The sequence below is a fragment of the Strongyloides ratti genome, assembly GCF_001040885.1.
Source record: "Strongyloides ratti genome assembly S_ratti_ED321, chromosome : 2".
Classification (NCBI taxonomy): domain Eukaryota; kingdom Metazoa; phylum Nematoda; class Chromadorea; order Rhabditida; family Strongyloididae; genus Strongyloides; species Strongyloides ratti.
The window spans coordinates 4,729,654-4,754,867 of NC_037308.1; the positions used below are offsets into that span (position 1 = coordinate 4,729,654).

Here is a 25,214-nt window from a genome sequence, read left to right on the forward strand (position 1 = left end):
TAAATTAATAATATTCTAATATACAAAAATTTTCTAGTACGACAATAGCTCTAAAATTAAGCCAGGCAGTATTAATAATAAAGAAAAAAAAAATATATTAATGGTTAGAAGTCTGTTTTTTTTTCTCTCTTGATTAATGTAAAATATTCCAGTTTTTTTTTTGTTTAAATGTAATTTTTTGATAAATTTTGAAAAGTGAAATGTTAGCATAATTGATCAAATTTTTTATTTTTTTAAAATTTTATTTGTCTCCTTTTGGCAAGAGCAGATGATATTACGGGACGTAAGGGAACTGTTTTATTTGGATTTTCAATTGCTTTAAACATTATATTTATTGCTTCCTTAACTTTTTCTGGAACAATTGTATAAGTAAGTTTAATGTGTGGAAGAATATTTCTTTTTGAAATCCAAGGATGAAGTAAAATTTGTTTTGCTGTTATTCTTTTTGATGGATCAACATGAAGCATACGTTTTATAAGATCTTTAGCTATTTCTGTAACATTTTTCCAATTTCCACCAGACATATTAAAAACACCTTCACCAACTTTATCTAGTATTGTTTCAGGTTGATCATTTGGATTCATTGCAAATGGTGCTTCACCACTTAAAATTGAATACATTAAAACACCTAAAGACCATACATCACATGACATATCATATCCTTGCTTTTTTAATACTTCTGGTGCAACAAATTGAGCTGTATAACAAGGTGTCATTAATAATCCATTATCAGCTCTTAATTGTTTAGCAAAACCAAAGTCAATAATTCTAATTGATTCTGGATTCATGTTCTCTGATGCATAAAGAATATTTGATGGTTTTAAATCTCTATGAGCAACTTGATTACTATGAAGATAATCAAGTGCTTTTGATAGACGATATATAATTGAAGCAGCTTCACGTTCTGATAAACCTTTTTTTGATAATATTCTATCTAATAATTCTCCACCTCTACAATATTCAAGAACAAGATAAAAACATAAATCATCCTCATAAACACCATATAATTTTCCTATATATTTACCATTACTATATCTATGAAGTATATCAATCTCCTCAGAAACATCAATTTTTCCTTTTTTAATCATCTATAAAAATAAGATAGATAAATTTTAAATAGTATTATAAAAAAATATTTATTTTATATTTACCTTAACAGCATACTCAACTTCTGTAGTTTTATGTACACATTTTTTAACAATTGAATAAGATCCAACACCAATTTCTTCTTTAACATCATACTCATCAAAGAAACTTTTTTGTTCTAATTTCTCACATACTTTCATACCAGATAAATTTTCAAGACATCCTTTTAATGATTCATTAACATTATTACTAATAACTTGTTTGTAAGTATCATTTGGACTACTAGTATTAGATGATTTTATATTGTTACTATCAAGAATTGATGGTGAAACAAAACTAAATCCACGAAACAATTCATGAGCAGCAGCTGATGGTGGATGTACTGGTGAATCTATAAATAATAGAAAAAAAAATTAATAAATAAATAAAAATATGATATAAATAGTATTAGAAAAAAGTATATTAAATTTAAATAAAAAAAAAGTTGTACTTTTATTGTATAAATATTTTATACTTAACATAAAACATATGGTAAAAATATATGTAAATATAAAGTACATAGTAAAAAATATTGAAATTTAAAACATACCTCTTGGAGTTTTTTTGGTAAATTCACTATCAAAATATATTGTTTCATCCATACCAACGACAGCTGGTTTGAATGGAGGATCTATTTCTTTTTTTAATAATTTATCCCAATCAATTGTTGCAAAAAAGATATGAGATTTGATGTTATTTACACCATTAGGACCAGCACCAAGACGATTTTTGGGGTTTCTTTTAAAAAGACATTTTAATAAATCTTGTGCTTCTGGTGATAATAATGGAGGCATCGTAAGTCTAGCTTCTAATATTTGAGACATTGTTTCCATTCTACCTTCACCTTGAAATGGTAGGTGTCCTGTTAACATTTCATACATTAAAACACCTAATGACCACCAATCAGCAACAGTTGTATGCCCAGCACGTTTAACAACCTCTGGTGACATATACTCAACAGTCCCACAAAATGAATAAGCCTTTGAATCTTCATAAATTGATTCTTTACATAAACCAAAATCTGTTACATTTATATGTCCATCACTATCTAATAAAACATTCTCAGGTTTTAAGTCACGATAAACAATACCAAGACTATGAAGATGTTCAAGTGCTAATACCAATTCAGCTAAATAAAATTTTACATCCTCCTCAGTGAACATAAATTCTTTTGACAATCTTGTAAATAAATCACCACCACGAAGAAAATCAAGAATTAAATATAATTTTCCCTCTGTTTGAAATGCATAATGTAATTTTACAATAAATGGATGATTTATTTGAGCTAATATATCTCTTTCCATTTTTGTTCTAACTCTATCACGTACTTAAAAAAAAATAAATAATAAAAGGTAAAAAAAAAAAATGAATAATGATAAAATAAATATCATTTGTCATTTAAATTTACCTTTTAATGTTGCTTTTTTTAAAACTTTCATAGCATATAACTTTCCAGTATTTTTACCTTTGATTTTTCTCACCAAAAAAACTTTACCAAATGATCCTTGACCTAAAACTTTAAGTAATTCAAAATGTGATGCTGTAGCTTTTTCTCCCTGTTTCCTGACATCACTTATATTAATTTCTGTTTCATTGACATTCTCAACTTCTTCCTGTACATGAGTATCTTCATAATCAAAACATGAATTACTTGTTGTATCAGGATCATTTTTAGTAATAGTATTTGTAGTATGTGTTGAGGTATCTAAGTCCTTCAAATTAAGAGTTAAATTAGAATATGAATCATTATTATTAGAAATGCCACTACTATCATAATGATTAGATGAACTTTGGAATGAAGGAGTAATATTTTTTTTAGTCATAGCTATAGATGGATATAAAAAGTTAAAGTTGCCATCAGCTCCCTGTCTATCCAACACTTGCTTTTCAATAACCATATTTTAAAGATTAATAATAATAATATTAAATAAAAAAAAATTTTTTTGTTTATATGTAACTTTCGTTAGTTAGTAATGATATATAATAAATTAACACTAGTATCCTTTAAAATACATAAAAAAGTAATTATCAATGTATCAAATAAATTGTTAGAATATATATATATATACATATATTTATTATAATAGATTAAATATACATATACATATGATATATATATATATAACGAGGTTAGTAATAAAAAATAAATAAATATATACTTTAATTTATGATTTTATATAAAATAATATAAAAATTATATTTTAAAATATTTATATAATAATATTGTATGTGTATGGTGAATTAATGAATTTGATGAGTAAGAGATGGTGTATAATGACGTAATGAAATTTAAAAACTTTTATGCATTAGAAATTATAATAATATTGAATAAATTTATTACTTTTTTTTATATTATTTTTTTTATAAATTATATTATTCTTTAACGTTTTCTTTAAGTAATGAAATAATATGTATATATATAACATATATCTAAAAATAGAAGAGTTTAATGTTAACCTAAATGTAGTGTTTCCATAATATAAATGAAAATAAAAACATTCTTTTAAAAGAGACTAAATAATTTTTAAAAAGTGACAAGAGAGAAATTGTTTTATAAGCAAAAATGTATGAAGTAGGAAACGACTTTACTAAAAATTCTATTTTATCTTTTCTTATCTAACAATTTTATTAGCGGTTACTGACACATATTTTGCCATTCAAAATTTTTTTAACTTGACAAATTATAAGCTTCTTGAATAAAAAAAAAAGAAGAAAAAAGTAAAAAGGGGCAAAAACTCTTTAAGTTAAAAAAAGAAATAATATTCATATAATATAAAATAAATCTTTATTTATAAAATTATTTATACTCGTAACATTTTAAATAAAAAAATCTAAGCAATATTTATCACTAGATAAAGATTTAAAAAAAAAAAATAATAATAAAAAGATTCGTTATTGGGATTAACATGAAACAACACTCCCATATTCATCATCATCATCACTCTCTATTGCGTGAATGATAATTATTTTTTTTAAGTACTATTGTGGATTAAAAATTAAATTTAACTCATTCAATCAAAAAAAAAAATAAAACCAAAATATATTATTAAAATAAAATGACAACTATTTCAAAAGAATTTATTTAATAATGCAAAAAAGTAATATTAATCTTTAAGGTAAATATAAATAGAATGAGGAGGAAGATATGGTTTTTTTTTCATAGGTAAATAAAATAAATATTGTATTATTATATTAAATAGTAAATAATTTTCATTTATTTTAATTACTATTTAAAAAAACATAAACGTAATACTTTTTTTTTAATATTCAAGAAAAAAACATATAATGTATTTATGTCATTTCTTGAAATAAAAGAATTCTAGGTAAAAAAATGTCATATGTAATTAAAATAATTAAATAAAAAAAATTTTTATATTATATAAAATTATTTAATTGTTGCGGGGGTGACATATAATAGGAATTTAATGATAGTTAAAATATTAAAAGAAATATTTAGAGTAAACGATAAAAAGATTTTCCAACCTCAAAATAAATATATACTCAAATAAAATGACAATAGTTTAATATACTTCTTCTTTGATCAGCTTTAAAATTCAATCTAACATCTATGCTACACTTTTTTTTCCTCAAATAAATCAGTTATAAAAATAATATGTTAATTTAATTGTTTAAATATATTATAAATAACAACAAAATATATACTTAAAAACGAAAGAGTAACAACCACTTTTACATATGATACTTTAAAATATTTAATTTAAAAAATTTAAAGAAAAATTCTTTTTAAAATTTTTAAACATTAAAATGTAAATAACATTTTAGAATGATGGTGTGAATAGTTAATAAAATAATTATTTTAATTTCATCTTGAACAAAAATTATTTTATTACAATTTTATGAAGTGAAAAATAATATATTATGTAAGGAAAAAAAAGTGATGTATTTTAAAATATAGAAAAATTTTCAAATTAGAAAAAAAAATTTTTTTTTTTAATTTTAATCTATTATCTTTTTATTTAATATGTATGGTACATTGGAAATATAACAAAATAGTTAGAAGTAAATTGATGTGACAAAACATTAATGAACAAAAATTTACATCATCTCTCAATGGATTCATATTTCTTTGGAATGTTTAAGTAACATTACCATTTACTTTTCTTTGTAAAAAAGACCCACAATAATCAAAGAAATGTATAAATTTATGGTTAAAAAGTGTAAAAAAAAAAGTTCAAAAGTCATACTTTTAGAGATAAAACAATCATAATTTACACTTTCATTACTTAAATTTCAAAGAACATCAGATATAACTAAAATATTGTTTCTTTAAAATAATAAATATTTAAATAATACTAAACTCTATTATTCAATACAAAAAAAAATCATTTCAGATAGATGTGCATATTCTATTTAATATTATATAATTTTTTTATTCTAAAAACATACCTTAGATTTATCTAAAAAATCATTAGAACTAACACTTTCATTTTCTTGTGATATCTAAAAAGAAAAAAAAATTAAAATATTAAAAGAGCTTAATAAAGAGAAAAAGATATATATAAAAAAAATTTTTTTTAAAAACTCAATGTACAGTACCCTTGGCCAGCACATCTGTGAACATAAAAGATTTTTGAAAGAAAGTTTTATTTTACTTGCTGCATTTGTACAGAGAAGTTTTGACTTTTTATTAAAATTTCCTTTATTATCAATAATAAGATGAGATTTTTCTTGGAACATCATAATTTAGATATAGGAAACAAAAATATGAATAGATATCATTAATTATAATAGTCTATTATTGTAGAAAAAAAAAATTATTTATTTTTTAATAAAATATAATGAATAACTCGTTATACATATATAATAATATTTATATATACATATTTTTAATATACTTATATTAAATTATTTTTTTAGTGTATTATTTTAAAAAGAAATTACGTTAATAAGAATTAAAACTATTATTTTAATAAATCGTAACACTAAAATATATAAGATTTTAAAAAAAAAAAGTTTTTTTTTGTCAATTACAATTATACCCACTCCTCGAAATAGACGTATATTAATATAAACATTTTATCATTAAATAAATGATAATAAAAAAAAATGAGGTAGGATATTCGTAGACATAATTATTATAAGCTTACAAATCTCGAATACTTAACCACACGCATATAAAAAGGATTTATTAAACTTCTCTTTAATTATATAAAATATAGTGAGATTTTATATTTTAAAATCTCTTTCACATTTACCTCATTTTGATATCATTAAAAGAAAAAGAAGGAACGTAAACAAAATTATCATTTTTAATGTAATAAATAAATTCATGAATAAATTTAAAAAAAATAAAATAAAATTTTTAATTTGAAGTATTATAGTGTAGAAATTTTCAATATATAAAGAAATATCAAACATAACTCTTTTATAAATGTCAAATTGATTACAACTTTTCTATAAATAGTATTGAGTATATATATAAAATGATCTGGTTTAAATGATGTCTTTAAAACTATTTTTATATACTTATTAATCAACTTTATATAATTTAGTAGATAGTTTATGGTTAATAATTAAATATATAATATAAACTTAATAGGTACAAAAATTTATAGATAATATTGTATAACATATTTCATTAATAATATAATAATTAAGTTTAAACAAAAATAAACATTATAATATAGTGTAATTTTAATATATATATAATAAACTTTATTATTTAATCATATATAGTTGCTTTATTATATTATAAATAATATTTATTGATATAATAATATACCTAAAGAATTTATATTTATTATTGTAACTGTGCAAAGGAAAAAAAAAAGAAGGAATAATATTTAATACAAAAGAATATTTTATATACTCTTTTATGTCATTTGTTTCTTTATTTCTTCATCTTTAATTTTTTTTTTTTTTTCAAAAGAAACGGAGAAGAGATAATTTTAATGGAACGTAAAAATAATATATGCTATTTATACAGGTGATGTACGAAAAGATTCATGAATCAGTGTTTGCTTTTATTATTATAATACTCTTATTATGGTGTGTATTTTTATTCTAATCTAAACTCATGAAGAGATATACAACATAAGAGAAAAAAAAAAATATTTTTTAAAAATAAATGATGATAAACAAAGATAGTAAATTCAATAGATAAAATGAATTTTATTAAATGGTTCATGTAATAAATAGAGCTATATATTCATACTAAACTAGTCAAATAATCTTCACATATCTATATTTGAATTACATCTTTATAAATAATAATAATATGATTAAAATAAGTTTTTTTTTGTCAAAATACAGCAAGAAAAAATAAAATTTTCTTTATATTTTAAAATAAAATTTCTAATATATCAATAAATAAAACTAACCTCAAAATCACTTAATGATGTTGCTGTAATTAATGAACCTGTCTGGACACCTTCACGAATTTTTTCCGGAACATCTATCAATTTAGTTGTATTGGATTGTAAAGCAAAAATATTATCATTGTTATTTTTTTCTACCCTTTCACCCCATGTTTGAACTTTTTTAATTTCTTTATTTTTTAATGTTGTAAAACAATTTCCATTCTTTGTTTGATCATTTACATTGATTCCAGAATTTATATTATTGTTACCCTTTACCTTTTGATAGTTATTTTCTCTTGTTGTAGCAATAGATTTAGCTAGGACTGTTGTACATGAATTCCATGGATCACCAAGTGGAGCAAGAGGCATTTTAAAATTTTTTTTTTTCCTACTTTGTTAGAAATTGAAATCTCTGAAAAAAAAAAATAAATAAATAAAGAAAAATGTTAATAATATATAAGACTAAAAACAAAAAAAAAAAAATTTGAAGGCGATTAAATATTAATTATATCAGCAGGAGATTATTGGAGCTTTATAGCACTTTGTATATATAGATTAAAACAATATATATATACTCAACGATGCGTATTGTGTCAATAACAACGTTTTTCATGTTAAAAAAAATAATATTAAAAAAAAAAGTTTAGAAATAAATAAGCAATAATAAAAACGTGGCCTGATTCATAAGCATCATCAAGATTGAATATGTCAAATAAAAAAATAATATTTTAGACTCATTTTATATACACTTTTTTTCTTCTTTAAATATATATAAAAATCTTTTATATAATATATCAATATAGTTAATACCTACAATAAATCATTGAATATACACATTGTCATTATAAAATACATTGTAATCACTTCAATTTACTTTGACTTTTTTTTACCACTTTTTATAGTAATTAAAATGACTAAAGCAATTAAAAATAGGAACAAAAAAATAACAACTTTTATATAATTTATTTAAAATGTTAAAGCTAAAATTAAAATAAAAATATAAAGTAATTATAAATTTCTAATATAACATATAAGATATATCATAGATAAATTTAAACTGTTTTAGTTTTATTTTAATAAAAGAAATAAAAAAATAAACAAATAATTCAATTTTCATTTAATGAGTAAAACGATGAATTGTAAAGATTCTAAAGGAAAGATAAATCTTTTTTTTTTTTTTTTTTTTCATTATCAATACACCATTTAATTTCATAACCTTAAAGTAAAAATTATTTTAGTACACTTAAATGTTAATTGAAACCATTAATATATGTTTTTCAATAGAACTTTTTATCATAAAATTAGAATAATAATTTTCTTTCTCATTAAACAAAGTAAATATTTTTATTTCTCAACTATTATAGGAAATAGTCATTTTAATATCTTTAAGTTATTTTTTTTATCGATATAAGTTATCTCTTCTAGATAAATTTAAAAATGCAACAATGATAAGTAAATTTTATTATATTTATAAAGGCAAAAATTTTTTTCTAATTTTTATCCAAGAGAAATAAATGTATAAAACTATCTAAATTAATTGAGGCCAGTCATTTTTAGATACAATTAATCTACCAACAAACAGAATATTAAATTTTTTTTTTCTAATAAAAGAAAAGGCTTTTATTAAATAATATTTATAACTAAAAGTTTAAAGTAATATATTTAATCTGTCATGTTAGGTGAAAAATAATTTTTAAGAGTACACCTTGTAAAAATAAAAAGGGTTATATTGTGTATATTATTATTATTAGTACCTGTTGATAAAAAAAAAACAAAAAAGTAATCAAATTAAACTTAAATATTTGATAAGTGCTACTAAAAAATATTCATTCTCTTATCTTTTAAAAGTGGGATTTTTTTTATTCTCACAAAATATATAAATAATTTAATCTTTTTAGAAGTACATTTATTCATAAAGAATGAGTATATTTATTTTACAGGTGATAAAAAAAAAAACGAATAAAATGAATAGTTAGGAAAAAAAATAAATAATAAATGAGAATGACAATAAAATATAAAAATTGTTATTGTATTATTATTTTAAACAAGGAATCTAATTATCATAAATAAAAATTAATTTTTTTACATTCTCTTTTATATTCATAACCCTTATTTTTATGGTATCATATTTTTAGTTATGTAAATTAAATAAGAAAACATACACTTTGAGGAAAAGACAAAAAAATAAAAATAAGTATATATAGCATTAAAAGTGATGATAAAAATAAATTTTTTAAATTTTTATGCTTGTGAGGTAGAAATAAATTTTGACATCTTATCATTTTCCTCCGTCATGTCATAAAATGAGCATATAATAATGTAGTCCTTTTAAAATTTTATCTATATCATGTTCATTTACCCAAAAAAATTTTGATCGAAATAAAATATAAAAAAAAAATTATTTTAAATATATTTATTAATTAATAGCAAAAATTTTTCAAATATTAAAAGATTCACTCATTTAGAAATAATTATTATTTGGAAAAAATAAATAAATAGAAAAAAAAATAAAGCGGCTTTTAGAAATAATCATCCTACCATAAATACATTTAATAATTAACTACACATATTTTGATAATTCTTTTTTTTTTAAATGTTAAAAAATAAAATTTAAACACAATATGTTATAATGATAAAAAAAAACATTGAAAGTAAATGATAGAAATTTTTATACATAATTATATATAAATTTATAGGCTTTAATATTTATTTGTGTAATTGTAAGGAAACGTTAGATGAATTGTTAAAAAAAAAAATAATAAACAAATGTTTCATAACTTTTTTTTTTTTATTTCTTAATTCCATAGTTTATCTTTTATACCAATCTACTAGTGAAAAGATTTACACTAGAAGTTATACTATAGTGTATTTTATTATCACAGAAAAAAAATTTTATGGATATAAAAAAAAAAGAGATTTAATTACATTTTTTATTGTTAAATTTTACCATATCATATATACAAATGACAAAAGTTATCTATTTTATTTTTAAAGGACAACTGTTAACAATATTTATAACTTCTTCTGTCATGTGGAAAAGAATAATTTATCTACTTCCTTGTATAAATATTTTTGTATTAACCACCTCCATATGTGTCATTTTAATCGTTTTATTATTTTTTTATTATTTTTATAATATTACTAGATAAATTTTAAAATATCATGATATAATATTTTGGATATGTGATATAAATATATAATACTAACAAGGTAAATATATAATATTATATTATTCATCAAGATGTAGAAAGTATATTTATAAATTGATATGAAAGAAAATTACATCATGACTAATTGGTATGAATCATTTTAACAATTGTCATATACGTAATTCCAAGTTAAAAGATTTTAAACCTGTCAATAATTATTAAATTATCATTATTTAATTTATATTAAATAAAAATTTATTATTATTAATTATGGCTTATCAACAATACAATCCACCTCAAGGAATAAATTTAAGACAAATTTTTGATAATGTTGATAAAGATCATTCTGGAAATATTAGTGCTGATGAGTTACAAAAAGCTTTATCTAATGGAACTTGGAGTCCATTTAATCCAGAAACATGTAGATTGATGATTGGTAAGTATTATATGTAACATTTAAAAAAATAAATAGAAGATTAATTAATTTTAGGAATGTTTGATAGAAATGGTGATGGTGGTATTAATTTTGGAGAATTTCAAGCATTATGGAAATATATTGATGATTTTACAAGAGTTTTTAGATCTTTTGATACAGATAATTCTGGTAACATTGATAAACAGGAATTAATTAATGCTTTAACACAATTTGGTTAGTTTTTAAATATATTTTAAATTTAAATCCAAAAATTTATAGGTTACCGTTTATCAAATTCTTTCTATGATCTTCTTATGGTTAAATTTGATAGGACTCATACAAAAACAATATACTTTGATGACTTTATTCAGTTATGTGTTGTCCTTCAAACTTTAACTGCTGGTTTTAGAGATAAAGATACAGATAGAGATGGTGTTATAACAGTTGGTTATGAGGAATTTTTACGCATGGTATTTTCCGTCAAAATGTGAATATATATATTTTGTTATCTCAAGATATCTGATTTTTATTATCTTTCAGGAATTTAATGGGACGTTAACTTTGCTGTTTTCAGGGATAAGATTTTTTTTTCCTGTACTTTTCAAGACTTATACTCAAGCATTTTATCAAATTTACTCACATCACTTCTGTCTCTTTTTGTTCTTGTATTAATACAGGAGAAATTTGAGTTAATAAATTTTTTTTTTGATTTTTAAACATTTAAAAAAGTTTTCTGGGACAATGAATTGCATTTACTAGGAAAGGCGAAATTTTTTTTTTTTAGATTTAATTTTTATATAGATATGGCTCCAGAAACGAAAAAAATGTATCCTTCAAAAAAAGAAGTCAAAAAAATTTTAATTGTCATTATCTTTTTTTTTTTGAAATAAACATTTTCGATTAGTAAAAATATCTATCAAAAAACTATAATTTCATTAAATTGTATCTATTACCTTTTGACATAATTGTGAAAACAATTTTTTTTTAATTTTAAAATGAATAAATATTTTTGCTTTAACTTTTATTTTTATATTTTTTTTCTTCATATATTAAGATTGTAGTAATTAATGTAGGTGTTATTGATTATAATTATATTAAAACAAAAAATTACATTTATGTAAAAAAAAAGGATAATAATTAAAAAGAAAAAGAGACAAAATATTTTAAAAAGAAAAATCAATAGTATAATAATGATAAAAATTGTTGTACGCATCAATCGTAAGTAAATAAAAATATTTTATAAAACAAATATTGTTAGCTTTTTGATTTTCAATTTATTTTAATGTCTGTAACACCAAATTTCAGTTAAAACTTAAAGTAAATAAAATTCAAACAAATTTTTTTTCTTTATGCCTACTACATGTATCAATTGTAATTTTAATTGAAAAAAATTTTAAAATTTATTTAATTTAAACAAAATATATTTATAAAAACTTTTTTTTATTTAAAATAACTTAGCATTTTTTTTTGTAAACTGTATTTGTAGTAGGTTATTAACTTTTATTTATCTTTTATATGTTTATTTTTGAAGAAAAAAGTCATTTCTTTAAAACACATAAATAATATTCTTTTAGTTAAATTTTAACAATAAGAAAATATTGGAAAAATGAAATTTATGCCAAAATTTAAAGGTAAAAAAATAAATGGCAAACATTAATATACCAGTCATTAAATAAAAAAAAATTCAACGGAATTAAAAAGGAAACTTGTCTTATAATATAAAACATTTTTTAAGTCAATCTCGAAAGACAATATTTTATTTTGTCTAAATAATTTGAGAAAGATAAATACTTAAAATTACCATTACATATTATAATGCACATGTATTAATTCATAATGTTCAATTTTAGTTTTTGATATTTCTGATATCAAATAATCACCATTATTGAGATATTCTGGAATTTTTTTAAGCCTTTGTAATATAGTAAGTGTATCAGGATTGTGAATTTTTTTCATAAAAATATGTTTTATTAAAACAAGAGCTGTTTTGAAGATAATTTTGTGTCCTTCGCAAAATAAAATATCCCATAATCTAAAAACAACATCAATAGGAAATGTTCTTGAATAAAGACATAAAAACCATTCAACCATATATAGTTCTGGTTCAACATCATGTTTCTCAAATAAATGATAAATATTTGGTAAATGAAGTTTCAGTAACGATTTTAATATTTTTCCTTCTCTTTGTAAACGATCCTAGAATAAATAAATATAATATTAGTATTACACAATATAAAAATAAAAAAATAAAATTTACTAAATTATCAGAATAATAATCCTTTGCAATGGTATCGCAAATTCCAATAAATAATTTAAAAGCATCTTCAGGAGGTGTTTGTATAAGTAATAATGCTGCTATTGGAGCTTGTGCCTGACAATATCCTTTTTCAGGAAATATAATTGTATAAGCTTTAAGAATATTAAAAAGATTACGTTGACCTTGTTCACCATAAGGACTATTATTTGAGAACATTTCATGATTTGGGTACTGCCTATTGAGATCTTTTGAAATTTCATAGGTACTTTTGGGATCACCATTCATATTTTCATATGTATGCAAATTTAAATTATCATTAATTTTTATTAAATTTAACCAAATGATTCCTCTAACAGTTTGAGGAATTCCTTTTCTGCATAATGTTCTAATTAAGTCAAAATTATTAGTATAATAATCCTTCCAATCATCAAGAAGAGTTATCCAAATTTTTTCTTTTTTTTCAATTGATAAAAATTTATTATTTTTTATAGATATAACTCTACAGTTATTAATAAAACACATAATAATAAAATTTAGCTTACTCTTTAGATATGACAACACTCTTAAAAGGAAATCGTCTCTTGTTATCAGGTAAATTATAAAGAGGTAAATTAGTATTAATTGGTTGATATGAACATTTAAACTCGTTCCTCCATACCATTTCAAGTGGTTAATAGAATTTTTGTTACCTATAAATATTATATTAGTATGATAGAAGATAAAGAACACCTAAATAAACATATTCACTCAAATATGCATTAAAGATAACATATTTTTTCCACCAACTTCCCTTCAAACACGTGGAATCATATTAAATCAAAATTTAAATATTCACTAAAGAGGAAAATGACTTATTTATTATTTGAAGAAAAAATAAATAGACATAAAAAATTTTTTAAAATAATAAACAATACATAGTAAGGGATAAAATTTTATAATGTTTCTTTTTAGTTATCCTATATCTTAAACTAAAATAAATGAATGAAAATAATTGGACTTTGGACTAATGATGTAGAATTTGTCAAAAACTATGGCGTATTTTGAACTGTCAATTTAATTAAACAGTCATAAGGTGATAGATTGGTAAAAGTTTTTTAACCGTTAAAAAACGATGATATAGAACGAAATTTGTTAAATGTGTCTTCTGTGAATCTTTAAAAAGATAACTCATGGGTTACCGGGTATTGTGTATATATACATCCAAAAAAAATTTTAAGTATCGATGATTTTATTTTATTAGATGAAATAATATAGAGACAGTATAATATGATATTTTAACCCTAGCAACTTTTTTCTTATGTTCTTTCATACTACTGTCATTTAAAAATACTTTATCAAAGACATCAATTTTCAAAATTCTATAAGATATATTTTAGTTTTTTTTTTTGCAGTTAATCAGTAACAGCTGACAAACTTTGGACATTATTTTAACTATGGAAGCTCATCCACCTTTCGATATAATTGGCTTGGAGGACGATAGAAATCACCAAAGAAATGTAAGTTAGTGTTTTTTGTTTTGTAATTTTGTAATGATGTATGCGTTATAGTTAGATAATTTCGTGCTATCTCCAACCAAATTAGTAACTTCTTTTGACAGTGAGATAAATTTAGCAGCATTTGGTAGAAATAATAATACCAGAAATGTTACACTAGATTATATGGTAGCATTACTTAAGGAAAGAAAACAATTAGTTGTGTTTCGGGAACACTTTCCAAATGTTATCAACTTATTGGATGAAGAGGTATCTCGTGTACGTATGTCACTTTTTCAATGTGACTTTTCAAACGCTTCATTAGAGTTACCTGAACCTCGAGGTAATGTTGTTTTGGCTCAAAAAAAAGTTTATGTTCCTGTTGATAAGTATCCTGATTTTAATTTTGTTGGAAGAATTCTTGGACCTAGGGGCATGACTGCAAAACAACTTGAACAGGAAACTGATTGTAAAATAATGGTTAGAGGTAAGGGATCTCTAAGAGATAAGAAAAAGGAGGAGACATTTAGAGGTAAACCAAATTGGGAGCATTTGGATGATGAACTTCATGTTCTTATACAATGTGAAGATACTCAAAATAGAGCTGAAGTAAAAATTAGTAATGCTGTTAATCAAGTTGATAAGTTGCTTGTTCCTGCACCAGAGGGTTCTGATGAACTTAAACGTAAACAACTTATGGAGTTGGCTATTATAAATGGAACTTATCGTTCTGCTACTGGTAGTAAATATCCTGCATCAGGATTAAAACCAACACCACTGTCTTTGAATATAAATAACTCTCTTTCTGGTAAAGGCGATGAATCACTTAGTAGAAGTATGTCCTGTGGATATTATCCTACTTCTCCTATCTTCCCACAAACTATATATGGACTTCCTCAACCAATGTCAGCAGGTTTTACTGATAAAGGATTCTTCTCATCACCATTGTCACCCTATGACATGACAGTTCCTAGCTTTGATGCATTATTAAATAATGTTGATTTTACAAAGCTTAAGTTATTGTCTTCCGGAACTCCTTCATCCACCTCTGATGTATTTACTTTTCCATCAAATTTAATGTCACCAAATGCAATTAATGATACATCTAAGAGAGTAACATCTCCAAATAACAAATATAAATGCCGTGAAACTCATAAATCAACTTTGAAACCTGGGAATACTTTGTCACCATCATGCTGAAACAATCTCTTATAAAATAGATAATGCTAACGTAAAATATTTATATTTTTAAACTAATTATTATAATAATTTATCACTAATATTTGTATCCTAGTTACATCTTTGGTAATTGTTTAACTGTTAGATAATAAATGATTAAGAATAAGCATCATTTTGCCACGTAATTACTTCAATTGTTTAATTGGTTAGAAAATATATATATACAAATATTTTACAACTAGAGTACAGATAAAAAATCAAAAATGTCATTATATTTACTACATTAGATTAAATTTATATTTAAGCAGCTTGAGTTTCACTGATGCAGTAACTTGTCCACCCGGAGTCAAAAAAAGACTATTTATTTCTTCCAATTCTGTTAATGCATTTTGAAACGTTAATTTTAATGACTGTATTTCTGATTGTCTGTCATCTGAAAACTGCTCAGTATCCATATCTTTGTCTTTTGTTGAAGTACTGAAAGTTTCACCTTCTTCTTCACCATTGGTATCAAACCTTCTAAATGTAAGTTGACTTGGTAAAATGGAATCTCTAAAGTTAATCTGCACAACTTGTTCCGCATATTTCAAACTGTTTAATGTTGCATCACAACTGCCAATAGCGGGAGAAATAGTGGTAATCTACAAAAAAATATAATTAAAATAATAAAATTATCAAAAACTTACCATACATAATTTTGAATTTTCTCCAATAAAACTATCTTTGAGAAATTGTGTCAAAGCAGAATTTCTAAATGGAATTCTATCAACAATTCCACTTGACATGTGACGGATGCATTCTTTTAATGCCAACAATGATGTATTAATGGAAATTCCTTCATTTCGTGTAACTTTATCAACATTTCCAGCATCAATACCTCTTTCATTACCAGCAAGATCAACCAAACTTAATCTTGACAAAACATTATCTCCTTGATGTAATATAAATTGAAATACCGCATGTGAACGAGAAGATTCTTTATTTGACTTAGTTTTTCCACAACTCCTTAAAAGGGATCCCTGATGAAGAATCTGTGAGACATCCAGAGGCGAATTACAAGCATGATTAGTAAGTTGAGGTATTTGAACACGATTGTTACCATCTGCCTGTACCCGAAGTTCTTTACGTTTATCCAAAAGATCGTAAGCTTTATTCATATAAATTTCAAAAAATGCACATTTTATAGAAAAACCTTTTTTTCCATAACAATGCTTTTTAAAAGTTTCAAATACATCAGATGATACCATACCATAAATGCCTTGTAAATTACTTTTTCCACTCTTTCCATGCATAGTAAATGTCTTGCCACTACCAGTTTGCCCATAAGCAAAACATGTTGCACATTCTCCAGAAAAAAAAGTTGATATAAGTCGCTTACATCCAACTTTATAAATGCTTTCTGTTTCAGCATTTTCATTAAAAACACCATCAAACTTAAAATTATGAGGAGTTATATACTTTTCCATATTTACTTTAATTTGAGGTGAAAATAATACAATACGATCAGTAGACGGTACAGCAACAGTTGAAATTTCTTGTTTCTTTTTTTCAGAACTATTTAATGGTCTAACTCTAATGTATACAGTCATCTTTTTCTCACAAGAAGCATCCTCACTATACTTAAGTTGTTCATATATTAATGAATCTTCCTCTGTAGAAATTAATTTGTTGTATGTAAAGTATTTGTGAGATTTTGGTAATTCTTGACGAGGTACATGATCAATTAAAACAGTGTAACTTGTGTTATTTAATGATGAAAGATTGTTTCCTTTTCGATCATTTTCTTTATTATCTATTTGAACGTTTGTGGTATTTACCAATGACATTCGTGGTTTTTTTTCATCTATAATTATAGTTTGTCGGGTAGGCTTGTTTTCAAATCTTCCAATCGTCCGACGAATATTTTTAGTTTGTGGAACAGGTAACTGTACATTTCCTTCTACCATAATATCTGGATTTAAAGATTTAATTTCAGCTAATGAAACTATTTTAGAATGTTTTGTATTATTCTTAAAAAACATAAAAATTATAAAAATAAATAAATTATTTACAAAACTTACAGAGCCAAGAAAGACAACTTTTGCTAATTCATCTTGATGATTAATAGAAATAATTTCGGCTTCTTGAATAGATCCATCTGATCGTTTAATTGAAACTTTAGCTCCAATCTGAATATTTTCCATTATTCTTACAGTTGTTAGTTGAGAATAAAAGGACAAATAAAGAAGACAAAAAACGTGATATTATAAATACAAAAAATCTGTAATAAAATCATCTTATATATTCTTTTGTTTTTAACTAAACAATTTATTCACATTGTCACCAATTTTTGCATAATACTATACATGATTATTACCTTTTCAAAAAAGGACATATACTTTTGATATATACATATATAACTATTAGATAATACTTTAATATATAATTTTTACCAACAAATTTCTATAGTCTTTTTACCAATGGATTCTTTTAATCTTTTTTTTTCATTCTTTTATCTATGACATTCCTAAACTTTGGTAATTTATAATTATTTATTGTAGATCTTTAATAACCAGTATACTAAAAACTGTTTTATCATACTTACCTATTCTACTAATAAGTCATTATGAAATCTAAATCTCCCAGACTATCTTCTTGTAACAAGGAAAATGAAGCTAAAAGAAAATCTCCAAAACATCGTTTTGAAAGTATTTTTGGAAATTTTCGTGGGAAAAGAAATTCATTTAGTAAGTCGAACTGTGAATCCTCTAATGTGGTTACGTCTACAACTTCAATGACATCTGTTGATAAGGTAATTTTTTTTTTAACTTTGTTTTTTACCAAATTTTATTTTGATTCTTTATTTTTTTACAATTGTTTTTGTATGAAACATATGTATATTATAGTTATAATAATTTTTACAACTATTTAATTAAATGTTTTTCAGCATTCTCTACAAAAAGATGTTGCTGTTGTCCGTTCATCAACTAACCTTCGAAACATAAAAGAATCAAGGACTCCAGTTCGTAAAAATAGTAAGTAACATTTTTCTATATTTATTTATAATAATTAAATCATTTTTCAAGGACCTCTAAGTACTTATCTTCTCTCTAGTCCTAATTCTGAAAAAGTCTCTTTAGATAAAAGAGCAGAAAGTTCACAAAACCTTTATTCTAATTTATTTGAAAATTCCAAAGAGGGTGACTTCTCAAAGGTAGTTGATAGTGTTCTTACAATGATTAACGAAAGTGAAAAAAGTAGTTTTTCTAAAAGTACTTCTTCAAAGCATGATCAAAGTAAAATTGAGGACATTCCAGTTTTAAAGCCTGATGGATTTGTTGGAATTGATACTTTACCTTATCAATTAACTAAACGTGCCGATAATCTTCGTTTTCAATTTAATATTTTGTGTGTTGGAGAGACTGGTATTGGTAAGACAACTCTTATTGAATCACTTTTTAATAGAAAATTTTCTGATCTTGATCCTTGTAATGGTGAATTACGTCAACTTGAACTTTGTGTTAGCCAATGTGAAATAACTGAAGGAACAGTAACTTGTAAATTAAGAATTATTGAGACTGCTGGTTATGGTGATCATATGTTTGATAAGGATCATGGAACAAAATTAATTACTAGTTATATTGATGATCAATTTGAAAAATATTTGAAAGAAGAATTAAAAGTTAAAAGATGTATGACATATTATGATGATACAAGAATTCATGCCTGTCTTTTTTTTATCTCTCCAACAGGGCATGGATTACGTTCTCTTGATATTGAAACTATGAAAGCTCTTTCTAGTAGAGTTAATATTATTCCTGTAATTGGTAAAGCTGATACTACCTGTAGAAATGAATTGATGACACTTAAAGAGAAAATCATTGAAGAACTTAATGCAAATTCTATATCTATTTATAAATTTCCAACAGATGATGATACAGTAAAATTGGCAAATAAAAATTTTAACAATATTGTTCCATTTGCCGTAATTGGAAGTACTGATTTTGTTACACGTGAAAATGGAAAACAAGTACGTGCTAGAAAATATCCTTGGGGAGTAGTTGAAGTTGAAAATGAAGAACATTGTGATTTTGTAAAAATGCGTGAGGCTCTTCTTCGTCTTAATATTGATGCTCTTAGAGAATCAACTCATCAAGAGATGTATGAAAACTACCGTAAAAGAAAACTTTTACAAATGAATATGAAAGATGGTGATATGGGACCAAAAATGATGGAAATGTTAATGGAACGACAAAACAGTAAACAGGAAGAAATGAGAAAACGTCAGGAGAAGCATCAAAATGATTTTACTGAAAAGGTAACTAAAAAAGAATCAGAACTTAAAGATCGTGAAGATTATTTAAATATGCGACAACGAGAATTTGAGGAAACAATTTATTCAGAAATCAAACATGTAGATGAACAAATTGCTCTACTTGAAGAAGAGAAGCGTAAACTTCAAAAAGGTGTTGAAAGATCTTCAAGTAAACTAGTAAAGATATAAGCAAGTCCAGCAAAAATAGAACAACTTTTAATTTTTCTTTTATATTTATTTACAGCTAAACAAATTTACATTATATATATTTCTTTTAACAAATTGTATAGAATTTCTTTTAGATCTGGTGTTCCCTAAAATAACTTTTTTAAATAAAATTTTTTTTAAAATTTTCTTAGTTCTCTGACATAAAAAAACATGGTAAATCAAATAAAAAAAATTTTTTTTCTTCACTAAAGAACAAAAAATTATAAGAAAAAAAAGGAGAAAAAAAGAAAATAAAAGGCAAAAAAAAATTTTTTTATCACATAAATAAAACTTTTTTTAATCTTATTATAAAATCATTAAAAAAAACAACCCATTTTTATCAAAAAAGTATTTTTTTTAAAAAGTAATCAAAAAAAGGTAAAATGATTTGAGAATTGATATTTGATAATAAATTTTAACAAAATTATTTAATCAAAACTAAGGATCTATTTTAAAGTTGAAGACCACTCAAATAACTTTTTTAAATAAAATTTTTTAAAATTTTTTTTACTTTTTCTAACATAAAAAAATTTGAACTTTTGAAAAAAAAAATTTTTTTATTTTTTTATAAGAAAGTATTAAGAAATGATAAATATACCAATCTGATAAGAAAAAATGCTTTGGAAAGCAAAGATTTTGTCATCGGCAGAGAAGGCATCGTCGTGGAAATAGACGAAGCCAAGGTGGGTGAACGGAAGTACAACAAGGGACACCAGTTCTGAAATTCAACCATTGTATATATTTAGGGATATCAGTGAATCAATATATTTATTTTATTGTACAATGTTCGATTTTTCTAGCACCTTACTTACTAACAATTTCAGAATATTTTCATATTATTTACTGTATTACTAAAGTTAAAAAAATAAATATAATTTCAATAAATAATTTTACAAAAAAAAACTTTTTAAAAAATTATTTATTAATAGTAAAATTTTGTAAATAATCTTTAGAATTAAAAATAAGAATAACTATAATGAATGAAAAGCTGTAGAAATTATACAGGCATCTTTTATATCATTGAAAAATATACGTCCAGATGGATGTTCCAAGTATTCGTGAATTTTTCGAAACTTATGTATATGATCAATATACCTTATCCATTCATTGTACAAATTTGTACAGCCTTCATTTTTGCAGCGAAAAACTCCTAAAGCTTTGACAGAATCAGGAATTTCAGAAACATGGCAGTCATGAAAAATTAAATATTTTAGATTTTTTAATTCATAAAGACACATTCTACCTAAATATTGTATTTGTGAAAGATGTAAATAAACAAGATTTGGTAGATAAAAATTAATTTTTTCTGTAAATATAGAATCCATAACTTTTACTCCATTAACATACAAGCTCTCAACTGTACTTGGTAAAGTTTGAATAAAAGCATAAAATCCAAAAGAAGAATTATTGAGATATTGTGTGAAGACAATGTCAGATCTGGGAGGATATGGATGATACCATCTAACTTGTTTTAATTTTTTTAAATGATGTAAATTAGTAAAACCACCTGTTTCATTTCTTAGATATCTTTTAATAAAAGCTACATCAGATGCATTTCCACGATCACCAAATAAAATACATGATAGTGATTCAAGATTTTCCATTTTTAGAACATTTAAAAGATAATCATTTAATATTTGATACATTTCGGCACGAATATGTAGTTTGACAATTTTTTGAAGACAATTTTGATTTAAAGAACTTAACCAATGAAGTAATTTTCTTGCATCAGAATAACTATTATCAATTATTCCTAATTTTATTTTTCTTGTACCAGCTAATTTAACAAGTTTTAAATGAATATCATCCTTATTAAATATTGTATAATTTGTTAGGATAAAAGTTAAGGTATACCTACTATTATTAGGAATACAATTAATTAAATATTCATACATTGGTAAATTTTTATCACTTCCCAATAAAATTTCAATGATTCTTAAATTCTTGAATCCAGAAAATATTTTAAGACCAATATTTGTTAAATTTCTGGTATATTCATATAAAATAATACTAAATTGAATTTTAACAATACTATTATTTTCAGTGTTTTTTAATACTTCAAAAATTGCTCCATTATCATGAAAGTTTCTTGTTAATATAATTTTTAAACTCCTCACTTTATCTGATTCTTTAAATAATGGTATCATTCTTTTAACAAATTTTCTTGAACGATCTGAATTAAAAGAAATTCTTCCAGTCAAATCATATGTACCAACTCCAGTTATTAATGAATCAGAAAAAATTGTTATTTCAAAAGAATCACAAGGATTATTTTTCATTCTTCTAATAAAATCATCTACATGTTCATCACTATGATCAAATGTAAAACCTTTAGCAACTATATTCATCGATTTAGTGTACTTTATTTCATATAGTATATTGTTAATATATTTACAAGTCCTACTAAAATTATTTACACCATCTAATGTTAAGTTATTGATAACATTCCATAATATATGATCCTGACCTAAGGATAGTCGCATTAAAGTATTATCCTCCATATTAAACAAAAAACTTTAACTGAAAATAGAAATATAAGTTAAATTTATTAAAAAAAAATGATTAAATTAATAATATACGTATTACAAAAAGATTTATACTTTTTTATATAAATATTTTATAACTATACATATGAGTTATTTTTGTTGGAATGTGGTATATATAATAAATAAAAAAAAAACAGACAATAATTAGACGTAATCAAATACTTTTTGTGATAACAATTTTATTTAATCACCTTTTTTTTTTACTATATAAAACTTAAGACTAAAAATTAAATTTATGACATCAAAAAAAAAGATAACATTTATTATTGTTTTAATATAATTCTATTTAAATAATTTTAAAATTAAAGTGATTTTAAGAAAATAATAATACAACAAAGTTATTTAAAAAACAAAACTTTTTTCAAGGACAGAATTGTTACAATTTTATACATAATATATATATATTAATAAAAAAAAAAAAGTTTTTTAACCTAATGTTAAAATACTTTTATTAACTCAAACATATTATAATAGTATCTAAATTAATCTATCATATATGATAATTATACTTTTCCATTCAAAAACATTTTAGGGTGAAAATGTCTTTCATATTAAAAAAAAAACATATGATGTACTAGTTATAAAGAAAGAAATACATAATATATTATCAAAATTTAAAACAATTTATTTAATATATTTAATATAAACATATTAATGTGCAGATATTAACCTATTATAAAATATAACAAATAATGAAAAAGAAAATGATAATATAATTATTTGAAAACCCATTGCATATTTATATCCAGTAGTTTCAAAAAGATATGTTGATAATATTGGTCCTAAACAACGTGCCATTGATCCAAAAAATTCCATTACACCTTGCATAAAGTCTTGTTTACAATGACCAAGTATTTCAGAGTATAATGCTCCTAATGGTGCTGAAGTTAATGGGTACCCTAATCCAAATCCAATTATTTCACTAATTATATATACATATAATGGTACACGTTTAGCATTTTCACACCATTTATATGATCTTAGACATCCTCCTACTTCATCAAGACTGGTAGCATTTGCAGGAATATAATTAAGTGGACCATCATAAAATGGCCATGGCATATTTGCAGCATGATATGTAATAAACATAATTAAACCACATAAAATAACTTTTCTTTTATCAGAATGTAACAATGGACCCCATGCTATTAAACCATAAAATACAAGACTTAATAAACAACAAAATGTTAATAATATTCCATTATATCTAACTGCCTCTGTACTATTCCAATTATACATTGCTATAGTATATGGTGCTGCTATAACTTCATCATTTGTTGATACACATTGTATTGAAACATAAAGAATAATACATGATATTGTTGGAATTAGGCGAATTTTATTTTGTACAATATTACTAACATTTTCTGAATCATCATCATTTTTTGAACATAATGAAACATCATCCGAAAAATATAAATGTTTGTCAGAAAGATCAATAAAAAATATTAATATTATTATCATTATTAAAAAAACAATAACATTAAAATAGGCTGGAGCTGTATATAAATTAATAACAATACCCATTGATCGATAACCTTTAGAACCAAAAATAGAAAAAATCATTGGTATTGTGGGACCTAAAGCAATACCAAGAACAAATGATCCCATACCAGCAGCAATATTACTGGCTCTCTTTTTTTTATCACCAACAGTTGCAATGAAAGCTCTTATAACACTTAAAATTCCATTACCAAAACCAACAAAAAGTCTTGCTACAACAGCAGCAACTCCAACCCAATCTTTATCTAAATTTATTAACCATCCATATAAAAAATTTCCTGAAGCCATTAAAATTAAAGCAAAAATAACTAAACTATTTCGTGTTTCTAATTTATTACTTAAACCACCATAGATTGGAGATGATATAGCCTGACCAACACTAAATATAGCAATTAAAAGTCCATAAAAATGCATTGAAAATGATGGAACAATTGATACTATATATTGCCACATAGATGTAAAAAATACTGATATCTGAATACCACATAATAATTGAAGAATGATACAATAAATTATTTCTTTTGAACTTGATAATTTAGTTGAAACATTTTGACTATAATATAAAAGTAAATATTAGAAAAATATTTATTAACTTACACATTATCAGGTAAATCAAATTCCATCTTTAAAAAAAGATATACTAAATTATCTAAGTTTATTTTAAATATACAAAATAATATATTATCAATGTAAAAGATAAAAAAGCAATGATATATAAAAAGTTTTAATGACAATATAATTTATATT

General features: G+C 23.0%; 8 protein-coding genes across 8 annotated transcripts; 3 read left to right on the forward strand and 5 right to left on the reverse strand.

The window, feature by feature from the left end:
• Positions 1 to 233: 233 nt before the first annotated feature.
• SRAE_2000151400 (Ribosomal protein S6 kinase II) lies at positions 234 to 7,814 on the reverse strand (the record flags this gene model as incomplete). Its single annotated transcript, XM_024652476.1, has 7 exons — positions 234 to 1,088; positions 1,152 to 1,477; positions 1,676 to 2,173; positions 2,216 to 2,452; positions 2,534 to 2,837; positions 5,533 to 5,586; positions 7,467 to 7,814. The coding sequence occupies 7 exons, from the start codon at positions 7,812 to 7,814 to the stop codon at positions 234 to 236; spliced, it is 2,622 nt and encodes an 873-aa protein (XP_024506048.1).
• Positions 7,815 to 10,864: 3,050 nt separating this feature from the next.
• SRAE_2000151500 (Programmed cell death protein 6) lies at positions 10,865 to 11,568 on the forward strand (the record flags this gene model as incomplete). The annotated part of the gene is made up of 4 exons (XM_024652477.1): positions 10,865 to 11,030; positions 11,085 to 11,243; positions 11,289 to 11,496; positions 11,550 to 11,568. The coding sequence occupies 4 exons, from the start codon at positions 10,865 to 10,867 to the stop codon at positions 11,566 to 11,568; spliced, it is 552 nt and encodes a 183-aa protein (XP_024506049.1).
• Positions 11,569 to 12,812: 1,244 nt separating this feature from the next.
• On the reverse strand, positions 12,813 to 13,927 carry SRAE_2000151600 (RE26521p; the record flags this gene model as incomplete). Its single annotated transcript, XM_024652478.1, has 3 exons — positions 12,813 to 13,205; positions 13,267 to 13,765; positions 13,809 to 13,927. 3 exons carry the CDS (start codon positions 13,925 to 13,927, stop codon positions 12,813 to 12,815), a joined length of 1,011 nt encoding a protein of 336 aa, XP_024506050.1.
• A 772-nt stretch (positions 13,928 to 14,699) lies between these two features.
• On the forward strand, positions 14,700 to 15,938 carry SRAE_2000151700 (Protein quaking; the record flags this gene model as incomplete). The annotated part of the gene is made up of 2 exons (XM_024652479.1): positions 14,700 to 14,762; positions 14,814 to 15,938. The coding sequence occupies 2 exons, from the start codon at positions 14,700 to 14,702 to the stop codon at positions 15,936 to 15,938; spliced, it is 1,188 nt and encodes a 395-aa protein (XP_024506051.1).
• A 257-nt stretch (positions 15,939 to 16,195) lies between these two features.
• On the reverse strand, positions 16,196 to 18,100 carry SRAE_2000151800 (Kinesin-like protein KIF2A; the record flags this gene model as incomplete). The annotated part of the gene is made up of 4 exons (XM_024652480.1): positions 16,196 to 16,558; positions 16,604 to 17,350; positions 17,390 to 17,926; positions 17,978 to 18,100. The coding sequence occupies 4 exons, from the start codon at positions 18,098 to 18,100 to the stop codon at positions 16,196 to 16,198; spliced, it is 1,770 nt and encodes a 589-aa protein (XP_024506052.1).
• Positions 18,101 to 18,522: 422 nt separating this feature from the next.
• SRAE_2000151900 (Septin-2) lies at positions 18,523 to 20,400 on the forward strand (the record flags this gene model as incomplete). The annotated part of the gene is made up of 3 exons (XM_024652481.1): positions 18,523 to 18,708; positions 18,844 to 18,931; positions 18,983 to 20,400. 3 exons carry the CDS (start codon positions 18,523 to 18,525, stop codon positions 20,398 to 20,400), a joined length of 1,692 nt encoding a protein of 563 aa, XP_024506053.1.
• Positions 20,401 to 21,389: 989 nt separating this feature from the next.
• On the reverse strand, positions 21,390 to 22,766 carry SRAE_2000152000 (Hypothetical protein; the record flags this gene model as incomplete). The annotated part of the gene is made up of 1 exon (XM_024652482.1): positions 21,390 to 22,766. The coding sequence occupies one exon, from the start codon at positions 22,764 to 22,766 to the stop codon at positions 21,390 to 21,392; it is 1,377 nt and encodes a 458-aa protein (XP_024506054.1).
• Positions 22,767 to 23,615: 849 nt separating this feature from the next.
• On the reverse strand, positions 23,616 to 25,090 carry SRAE_2000152100 (Major facilitator superfamily and Major facilitator superfamily domain, general substrate transporter and Major facilitator superfamily domain-containing protein; the record flags this gene model as incomplete). Its single annotated transcript, XM_024652483.1, has 2 exons — positions 23,616 to 25,020; positions 25,065 to 25,090. The coding sequence occupies 2 exons, from the start codon at positions 25,088 to 25,090 to the stop codon at positions 23,616 to 23,618; spliced, it is 1,431 nt and encodes a 476-aa protein (XP_024506055.1).
• Between the last annotated feature and the right edge of the window lie 124 nt (positions 25,091 to 25,214).